Below are 10017 nucleotides of genomic sequence, written 5' to 3' on the forward strand. Positions count from 1 at the left end.
AAAGAACAGGATTCTTCATCACCTTTTCTCCTCGGCTACATTGCAGCTGACGTTTCGGAAGTGATGGGTTCTTCACCGTCGGATCAGGTGGCCGTGAAAATGGACGGACGGGTCCCCTTGACACGTTAATGACGGATCTGGATGAGGCAGTCAACCTCGATAGCCGCAAAGGTTGCGGGACCCGTTACCTGGGACCACTGTCACATCCAATCAGGACCAAGGGGCACGAAACGGGTTTCGGATCCGACGGCGTCAGGAAAATGGGTCGCACGTCTCCAAGATGGGTGGAATCTCCCATCCGACCAAAGGTTACCGTTACAGAGGCGAAGCGTCGTTTTCCACATCAACACTCTTTCTAATTGCGTTTGTGGAGGACGGTAAAGGAAGCTACAGCAGTACACACGGAGGACGACATGCTCTGATGAAAGTACGCAGAATAGACGGTTTGCACTCATCGTTTCAACGGACCTCATGCCATGCTGTGTGCAGCGTTGGCAAGGGACCCGCTTCGTGGCCATCGCTGCCTCCGATCACAGGGCAGGTGGCGATTGGGTACGAATCAGTGGTAGGTAGAGGGCCATCCTGGCGATCGGTTTTCTATATAGAAGAAAGCCGTCATCGACGCATTGTGATCTCTACTGACCGCCTCTTCCTCGTCTCGTTCGTTCATGGCGTCCGCTATGGTTAACATCGTCGCCCTCCCGCCGCTGCCGGAGGCCTTCCCCTGGTTCAGCCCTCGGATCTCATTCAGCCACGACTCCGCCGACCCCACCCCCGTCGCCCCGCGGGAGGGCCGCCCTGACGACCATGCGGAGGACTTCGAGTTCCGCCTCCACGACGACCCCGTCACGATGCTCCCCGCCGACGAGCTCTTCTCCGGAGGCAAGCTGGTGCCCATGCAGCTGGCTGCGCCGAAACCGGCTCTGGAGTCGGAGATCGCCCGGTCGGAGCCCCCTGAGACGGCGCGGAAGGTGGACATCGCCGGTCCCGACTCCTACGCGTTCTCCCCCCGCGCGCCCAGGTGCACCACCCGGTGGCGCGAGCTCCTCGGCCTCAGGAGGGCCCTCGCGAAGCCGCCTGGTGTCCATGTAACCGCCCCCGTGCCCTCCGCTGCGGCCCCCGCCGCTTCCAAGAATCCTATCCCTCGGTCGTCTATCAAGCATCTGCTACACCGCCACCACAAGCCCGCTTCTCCGGTCGCGTCGCTGAGCCTCCCTCTCCTCCGCGACTCAGATCGCGAGTCCGTGGCGATCGCCTCCCGGATCTCCCTCTCCTCCTCCTCTTCCTCGTCCTCCTCCGGCCCCGACCACGAGGACCTCGGGAGGCTCTCTATCGACTCGGACAAACCCAGCCGCGTCCCTCCCCGGGTCCGCCTAGCCCGGCCGCGCCCCGCAACCCCAGCGTCATCGAGGGTCGGACTCCGGCCGGCAGAACCAGCAGCGCCGGCCCCGCCGCGGGGGGCATCGGTGGACAGCCCGCGGATGAGCTCGTCGGGGAAGATCGTGTTCCATGGCCCGGAGCGGAGTTCGAGCAGCCCTGGGAGCTTCACTGGCGGCCCGAGACCGCGGCCGCGCGGGGTGGAGCGGTCCTACTCCGCCAACGTCCGCGTCGCTCCGGTCCTCAACGTCGTCCCCGTCTGCTCCCTGCGCGGGTCGGGCAAGCCTGTCTCCGTCTTGGGTCTCGCCCACGTCTTGTCGCCGCAGCAGAAGAAGGACCGGATCGGCTCGGCCCGTAACCGGGCTGAATTGGTCCGGTCGGCCCGGCGTCGAGACCAAATCTGCACCCTTCCCCATAAATATTTTTAGAAAACAGTAAATGAAAAAAAATTCCAATAATAGTTATTTTTAATCCAAAAAAATCCTCCCCATGTTGATTTGCTCTTTCGATCTCTCGCTCTCTCTCCTGTAAATATATCAGGATATTTTTGATGCTATTCATCAGTTGTTTGTGTCTACATATTAGGAAATTAAAGAAATAAAGACAAAACCGGTTCGGATCAATTCGATTCCGGTTCGGTCCACGACCACTGCGCCCTTCGACCGATCCGTAATGAAATGCGTTTCCCTACAACAGTTCGGGCCAGCCTTTTGTTTCTGAGAACGAGCAGCAGTAGAAGCAACTATAGCCATGGCGACCTGCGCACCTGCTCGCTTCCTTCGTTTACTCCGCCTCTGTTGTCTCATGGCGGACGACGGGGAAAGCCTCGTCCTGATGATGTGATCGGACGGCTCGTATTCTCTTGGTCTTCCTTTGTCCCTTCTCCCTCCCAGTAGCACGCGGGGTCGCCTACGCTGCTGCTGCTGCCGGAGTAGGAGGCAGAGATTCCAATCTCCATTGTCTAACATGCTTGTTTCAGATGCTTTTATCGCCTTCACCGCTTCAAAGATCTCCTTTGCAATTATATATATATACATATACATTGGAGTGAGGAGAAGCATGTGATTCTTGGTTGTACTTTGGTGATCTTTGTTGATGAAACTGTCTGTTGTCTTCTGGACCGCGACATCTCTCACATGGCTCCATGGCAGCTAGTGTTGCCACCGTAGTAGGATCATGTGATCCGAATGCAGGCATTGCTAGTAGTAAAACGGGATCTCATAACCTACTATTCTTGAGCATTGAAATATTTTTAGGGTAGCTCATTCTTGTCATTATGTATCATGCTCAAACTCAGCTGTTTAGGTCGTCCTCTTTTCGCTGCACCATTTATTTACTAATATATGTTGCTTTTGATTAATTATAAATTATTCTCTGTAATTAGTTATCTATAGTATTTCGGTTCTTATACTTTCAAAAAAATTACATTGGGATTCTTATATTTACGAACGTAAAACATTTAGTTCTGTTTCTCCTCACGTCGTTTATTTTACTGATAAAAATATTATACGTACTCGGTGATAAACGAAAGTAAGGTAGAATCAACATATGCTCAGTGATAAATACTATGATATTTTCGTCAACAGAATCAACAATGTATCACTTTCATAAGTATAAGAATCCTAAAATAACTTTTAAAAATATAAAAATTAAAATACTAAAGATAACTAATTAATTAACAATGTTAGATACCGTAATATAACTACTGCATGTCATGTTTGAATGATATTAATTGGGGAGAAATAGATGATTTTAACTTGGGTTGGCTTTGGTCTTCCATATCAAATCGATAATCACAAATTAAACTCAGGCCCACGTATTTTCGTTAGTAATATGGAAAGCATTTGAACCATAGCCATGCCAACTTATTTGTGACGTTTGCTAACGTGACATCCATGTCATCTCATCTCTTTTACGCCCATGGGTCCGAACAACGTTAGGCTGACTTGGACATTACTATACATATTTTTTACTTTACTAATACACATGTGTAGGGTTTATAGAAGTTTTCAAGCATGAAAATATTTGTTGAAATTTCTTTTATAAAACAAATGATAATGTAAATTTTTTTTCTTGATACTCTAAAACCAAAAACATATTGACCTTCAAATTTGTAACTTATTTTCAGAAAATAAAAGCAATCATAAAAAGCATCTTTTAATTAAACAAACCATTTAATTTAAAAATATATAAAAAATAAAAGGCTATAATATTAATTGAGTAAAAGTGAAACTAACGAAACCATGTCTGTAGAGAGAGTGAAAATAACAAAATGGAACCCTCTCTCCCTCTCCCTCTCCTCTGTGGCATATATTTTTAGAAAATTATGAGGTTGCTAGAAATTTATTTATTTTTGATGAAGACACACACACTCTCTCTCTCCTTCATATCTTTGGTGTGCAGCTAATTGGTTTGGCAATCTTGTCGGATCTAAACATTGGCAGTGGAATTTAGGTTGATGATGTCCTCGTCACCGGCCAAGAAGAGATCACGTTCCAGTCTGGCGCGCACCAGTCGAAGAGAGAGCACGTCCGTCCACGAGAAAGTCCGCAAGCTCAACCACGCGACAAAGCTCAATAGCCTTCGTCGTTCTTCATTCCCTTTAGATGACACGGAGTCAACCATTCCCAAGTCACAGTCGTTTGTTTTCATCTCATTGACTCCGTACAGCCGCCGGTTTCCACGCTAATCGCGCACTTCCCTGCGGCCGCTCTCCCCCCTTTCCTCCTCCACTAGTCAAAACTGCGGCGTATCTTTGACTCTATCCTCATCGGTGTCCCACAGCTTTGTCAGTGCGTGGCTCGGAAGGCACTCTTCCCGCGTCACGATGGGATTGGTATTTTTTCTTGCTGTGAAAAAAATGCCGTTTTTGCTGCAAAACGTTAATTTTTCTGGAAAATTTTGACGCTTTTGCACGGTCGATTTTATGAAATCGGTGCAGATAGGCGTTGAGATGGAGAAAAGATTGGATCTTGAAAGCCCGTGACTGCAAAAGGCGTTGCCTTTCTGATGATTCTCTGATTTATTTTCATTATCAAATTGTTTAGGATGTCGGCTGGAGAATCAATTGGTTTCACATTACATGCTTACTCGAAGACGCGTGGTTGACTGTAAGGTCATAATTCGTCCCCACCAGTTGTTCAGGTCATGTTTGATGATTTTTTCCACCAATGCTTGACGATTATGCATGTTTGTACGACAGATCGATGTAAATATGCGTTCAGATGAGAAAATATTGGATCTTCGAGGCTTTTCACAGCGCAAGGAGTTGCTTTTCTTGTCATTCATAATTTGTTTGGCATGTCGGCTTGAGAAGCGATTGGTTTCACATTACAGGATTGCTCCAAGACTTTGGCTGACTCCGAGGTCGTGTTCCTCACCACAAGTTGATGAAAACCGCAGTTCTTATCAGCAAGTTGGAATCCAATTTAAGCTTTCGTCTTCCTCTCCCTGTCCTCTCACTTGTCTACCATCTTCGTGAGGAAATGGCGCTAAGAGAGACTTTACCGCTGTTGCTGCTGCTCCTCTGCTCCCTAATGGCTGCAGAGGTGGCGACCTCAGGGAGGTCTATCTCCGATGTCCCAGTCGAGGCTTTGCTGGCCTTCAAGGCCTCCATCTCCGATGACCCTCTCGGCGCACTGGCCGATTGGAACACCACCATTCATCACTGCAACTGGAGCGGGCTGACCTGTGACCCATCAACCGATGCCGTCATCTCCATCAGCCTTCCCCAGATGCATCTCAGGGGCAGGCTATCCCCGTATCTCGGAAACATCTCCACTCTCCAATTCCTTGATCTCACTGCCAACTACTTCTTCGGTCCGGTCCCTCCTGAACTCGGACTTCTGCCTCAACTCAGTGAGTTTGGTCTGAGTGAGAATCTTCTGTCAGGGCTGATACCTTCAGAATTTGGTAGCTTGGAAAGTCTTCAGTGGTTGGATGTAAGCAACAATTCCTTCAGTGGAAGCATCCCGGACAGCATCTGCAACTGCACATCTCTCTTAATTCTAATCCTCGGTTCGAATAATCTGACTGGTACGATCCCTTCATGCATCGGTAACTTGATAAATCTTCAGTTCTTCACGGCGTATTACAATTATCTCATCGGTCCCTTGCCTGATTCATTTGAAAGGCTAACAAATCTGCAGACGCTAGACCTTAGTGTGAATCAGTTGTCAGGAACTATACCTCCTGCGCTCGGTAACTTCTCGCATTTGGAAGTTGTTCAGCTTTACGAGAACAGTTTTGTTGGTGTCATCCCTCCTGAGCTAGGCCAGTGCTCAAACCTGACCTTGTTGAACATTTACAGCAATCAACTCAGTGGCAGCATTCCCCCTCAGCTCGGAGAATTACACAAGCTAAAAGCTTTACGTGTACATGACAACAAGTTGAATTCAACGATTCCTGCTTCCCTATCCCGTTGCAAGTCGTTAGTCTCTCTTGGTCTTTCTGAGAATGAGCTAACCGGTCGAATTCCATCTGAATTTGGGTCTCTTACTTCAGTTCAGTGGCTTTCTCTTCATGTCAACAGACTGACAGGAGAAATCCCTCCATCGTTGATGAACTTGACGAACCTCAGGTACCTGTCCTTGAGTGAGAATTCACTGTCAGGACCGATACCGCCGAACATAGGATCACTCCACAAGCTGGAGTTTTTGGTCATTCACCACAACTCTTTGGATGGCCCGATTCCAGTGAGCATCACCAATTGTTCTCATCTATTCAATGTAAGTGTTACTAACAACAAGTTCACAGGGGGATTACCTTTTGGGTTGGGTAAGTTGCAGAACTTCACGTTCTTCTCGGTTGGATCTAATTTGCTCTCTGGAAGCGTTCCTGAAGATCTGTTCAACTGTAGCAAGCTCAAAACTCTGGACTTGGCAGTCAACAAGTTAACTGGCTCACTCAGTCCAGAGATTGGAAAACTAACCAACTTAGGGATCTTACAGTTGCAGCATAATTCCTTGTCTGGATTGATTCCACCAGAGATTGGAAATCTTAGCATGTTGTTCAAATTACAGCTTCATAGCAATAATTTTGTTGGTCAGGTTCCTACAGAGATCTCAAAGCTGTCAAGTCTTCAGGGACTCTTCCTTGGAAAGAATTCTCTTGAAGGAGAGATTCCCAAGCAGGTGTTTCAACTGGAACGGCTTGTTCTGTTGGATCTGCAGTTCAACAGGTTTGTAGGGCCTATCCCAGATGCCATGGGAAATCTCCAACAGCTCGCTTATCTGTACCTCAACGATAACATGATTAATGGCTCAATTCCACAAGCTATGAAGAATCTGCGGCGACTTCTCATGTTGGATCTTTCACATAATCGGCTAAGCGGATCGATTCCAGGTGCTGTGATGGCAAGCATGTCAAACATGCAGATGTACTTGAATCTATCAAATAATATGTTTGTAGGTTCTCTGCCAATGGAAATTGGTGGTCTAGAAATGGTTCAAGAAATTGATCTCTCAAACAACCAACTGTCAGGGAGTATTCCTGCTTCGCTGAAGGCCTGTAAAAACTTGGACTCGCTGGACATCTCTGCTAATAAATTTTCAGGTGAGCTACCTGCCAGTATTTTTCCTCAGCTTGACTTGCTTACTAGCTTGAATCTCTCAAACAATGAGTTATACGGACAACTTCCCAGCAGCATATCAGAGCTAAAGAGCCTTGTCTCCCTTGATGTTTCTCACAATCGGTTCAGCGGACAGATACCAGAGAGCTTGGCTAATCTTACAAGCTTACAAACACTCAACCTTTCTTTCAATCAGTTCGAAGGGTTCATTCCAAAAGGTGGGATATTTAGTAATTTGTCTTCATCGAATTTGGAAGGAAATCCTGCACTATGTGGCTCAACTTCTTCTTCTACCTGCAAGAAAGGAAGCCAGAAGTTGACAACAAAGGCATTGATCATTGTTATTACATTATGCTCTCTATTTGTTTTCCTGCTAGTGCTTTTTGTGGGACTGATCTGCTTCTGGAAACGTGATAAAAATCAATTCTCACATCACGCCATGGAGCTTAGTACTGAACTTCCCCTCATCCCAGACCTGAAAAGATTCACACGGAGTGAGCTAGAGGTTGCTACAGAGTCATTTAGTGAAGAAAATGTGATAGGTCGGAGCAATTTGAGCACTGTCTACAAAGGAAGGCTTGAAGGTGATGAGCACTTTGTAGCTGTGAAGAGGCTAAACTTGGAGCAGTTTCCTGTTGAGTCTGATAAATGCTTTTTCACTGAACTGAAGGTTTTGAGCAGATTGAAGCACAGGAATTTGGTTAAGGTGTTGGGCTATGCTTGGGAATCAGGGAAAATGAAAGCTCTAACTCTGGAGTTCATGGAGAATGGAAATCTGGAAAGCATCATACACAGTCCACAAATCAATCGTTTGAGGTGGACAATCTATGAAAGGTTGCAGGTCTGCATCTCTGTTGCAAACGGGCTTGCTTACCTGCACTCAGGCTATGACTTCCCTATAGTTCACTGTGATCTCAAGCCATCAAACATCCTTTTGGATAGAGATTGGGTTGCCCATGTGAGTGACTTTGGTACAGCTCGCATGTTGGGAGTTCATTTGCAGGATGGAAGCAACCAGACCTCATCTGCAGCCTTCCAAGGCACCATTGGCTACATGGCACCAGGTGATCCTTAAGGTTCCATTTTCTTTGAACTAGTAATAGTAATATTTCTTAAGTGTGTGTATATATATATGTATTGCTGCAAGTAATCAACCTCCTTAACTCATTTAATTGTGAAAATATAATGTCTTGGAAGTTGAAATATGCACTTTCATTCTGGATCAACCAAATTACATTGAATTACTCATCAGCGACCATCATTGTAGGTTGGACAAAGCATGCTAGATAATTTTCTTAATACAATTCTCATGCTAATTTGAGTTCTGTGTTGTTGCTAAAAAGTAGTTCTGCCCTGTATAAGTAGTTTTTGTGCTAAATAGTGTCTGTGTTATGAAGAGTTTGCATACATGAGGAGAGCGAGCACAAAAGTGGATGTGTTCAGCTTTGGAGTGGTTATGATGGAGCTATTCACCAAGAGAAGGCCTACAGGATTGATTGAAGAAAATGGTATTTCCCTTACATTGCAGCAGCTTGTGGAGAAGGCCATTGTCACTGGACTCGACAGTGTTCTCCAAATAATAGACGGCGACATGAACCTCGCGAGTGAGATAGAAGAAGAAAGAGTGACGGGGGTGTTGGAGTTAGCTTTGTCATGCACTAGCTTTTCTGCAGAGGACCGGCCAGACATGAACGAAGTGCTCTTATCGTTGCTGAGACTGATCGGGGACAAGAATTAGCTGGTTGGAATTTTATCTATTTATATAACATCTTTCTGCTTGTTTTACGTTATGTTTCTTCATAGCACTCAGTAGAGTGCAAACTTGAGCAAATCAGGGGAGTTATGTCACTAAATGTATTCTGGACATGTACTTTTTACTAGAAATAACATGCATTGTGGCTTCTTTTTCCTTTTAATTGCATACCTGTTGCTTCCCCCTTTGAGCAAAATGGAGTGGATGCAAGTTTGGCATTAACCTTCTTTGGCATCGAAATCCACAGCATTAAACATGTAAATTCAATGAAGGGGATGCAAGTTTAGACTGTCCTGCATAGCAATTTGCCAGCAAAACAAGATTTGTGCTTGAAGAATGTTTAAAGCTAATAGAGACTTGGGAGTGTTTGGACTGCTGCTGAGCATTACAATCTTATATCTCAGTCTTTCACATCTTCTTTAGAATGAGAAGCTTTTTATAGAATGTCTCAAAGAACAAAAGCACAAGTAGAAACAACACTATCTTCCTTTAAATTCCCATGAAAATATTTTTGACTAATCGATACCCTTTGGCCGGAAAGAAAACAGAAAAAGTTGTGTTTTTTTCTTCTTTCTTTTGGTACTACTGCAGGTTAAGAGACCCTTTCAACACAAGTGCTGCATGAGTCCAGAAAATCCATTTCTGAGTTCATGCTTGCAGATCTAGCTAGATTCATGACGGCAAGCATCAAAGACAACAATGACTCAGATTGTGACCAAAGAGGAGGAATATGTTTCTTTGTAAGAAGAATATTGGAATGCAGAGAATGTTGCTTCCCTCTGTGTTGGGAGATGCAGGAATCCAACCTTATTGATCCACACAGTTGATGCAAGTCAATTCATGTGGAATTTGTTGACCACATGTATCTTCACTTAATTAGGAAATCTTAATTATGATTTGGATGGCTTAGGAATGTTGTCATGCTACCATAAAATGCCATTAATATAGACACAGTTTTCAACCTCAGTTTTAGGAAGTTTGAAGAAAATGATACAAGATAGCAAAGAAGATATGGTAAGGGTGTCAAGAATGTATCATCATTATCTTCCATCACAATAAATTGAAGAAGGTATTATTTCGAAAACTCTTTAAGGTCAATTAGATTTCAGTGTAAGGTAATCTAAATTACATTTAAGGAGGCCCTTTTTGTTTGGTACTCTTCAAATTAGCATAAGGCTTTTCAAGTTTCTTTTTACTTAAAGAAATTACGAATTGATGCATAAGGATGGATGTATTTGTTGAAATTGCTAAGATGAAACCTTAGTTCAAACATATGAATTAGAGAAGAAGAAATTATTCATGAATCCAAAATTCTTTT

At 45.0% G+C, this 10017-nt stretch overlaps 2 protein-coding genes across 4 annotated transcripts; both read left to right on the top strand.

The window, feature by feature from the left end:
- The first annotated feature begins 438 nt into the window (after positions 1-438).
- Positions 439-1933, top strand: LOC135677744 (uncharacterized). The gene has a single exon (XM_065190130.1). It carries the CDS (start codon positions 669-671, stop codon positions 1803-1805), a length of 1137 nt encoding a protein of 378 aa, XP_065046202.1. The 5' UTR covers positions 439-668; the 3' UTR covers positions 1806-1933.
- A 2157-nt stretch (positions 1934-4090) lies between these two features.
- LOC135676537 (LRR receptor-like serine/threonine-protein kinase FLS2) lies at positions 4091-8862 on the top strand. Of its 3 annotated transcripts, XM_065187832.1 has the most exons (4): positions 4091-4213; positions 4319-4492; positions 4580-8010; positions 8344-8862. In XM_065187832.1, the coding sequence occupies exons 3-4, from the start codon at positions 4767-4769 to the stop codon at positions 8682-8684; spliced, it is 3585 nt and encodes a 1194-aa protein (XP_065043904.1). In that variant the 5' UTR covers positions 4091-4213; positions 4319-4492; positions 4580-4766; the 3' UTR covers positions 8685-8862. The 3 variants fall into 3 exon arrangements, with proteins under 3 accessions (XP_065043904.1, XP_065043906.1, XP_065043907.1); XM_065187834.1 differs by lacking the exon at positions 4091-4213 and having other exon boundaries at positions 4315-4492; XM_065187835.1 differs by lacking the exons at positions 4091-4213; positions 4319-4492 and having other exon boundaries at positions 4514-8010.
- Positions 8863-10017: the final 1155 nt, after the last annotated feature.

Source organism: Musa acuminata, chromosome BXJ1-6 (assembly GCF_036884655.1).
Source record: "Musa acuminata AAA Group cultivar baxijiao chromosome BXJ1-6, Cavendish_Baxijiao_AAA, whole genome shotgun sequence".
Taxonomy (NCBI): domain Eukaryota; kingdom Viridiplantae; phylum Streptophyta; class Magnoliopsida; order Zingiberales; family Musaceae; genus Musa; species Musa acuminata.

Excerpts from the sequence above, each read along its gene's own strand:
- LOC135677744 (XM_065190130.1), top strand. The coding sequence starts at position 669 with ATGGCGTCCGCTATGGTTAACATCGTCGCCCTCCCGCCGCTGCCGGAG.
- LOC135676537 (XM_065187832.1), top strand. The coding sequence starts at position 4,767 with ATGAAAACCGCAGTTCTTATCAGCAAGTTGGAATCCAATTTAAGCTTT. Across the intron at positions 8,011-8,343 it reads CATTGGCTACATGGCACCAG|AGTTTGCATACATGAGGAGA; the intron begins GTGATCCTTAAG and ends TGTGTTATGAAG.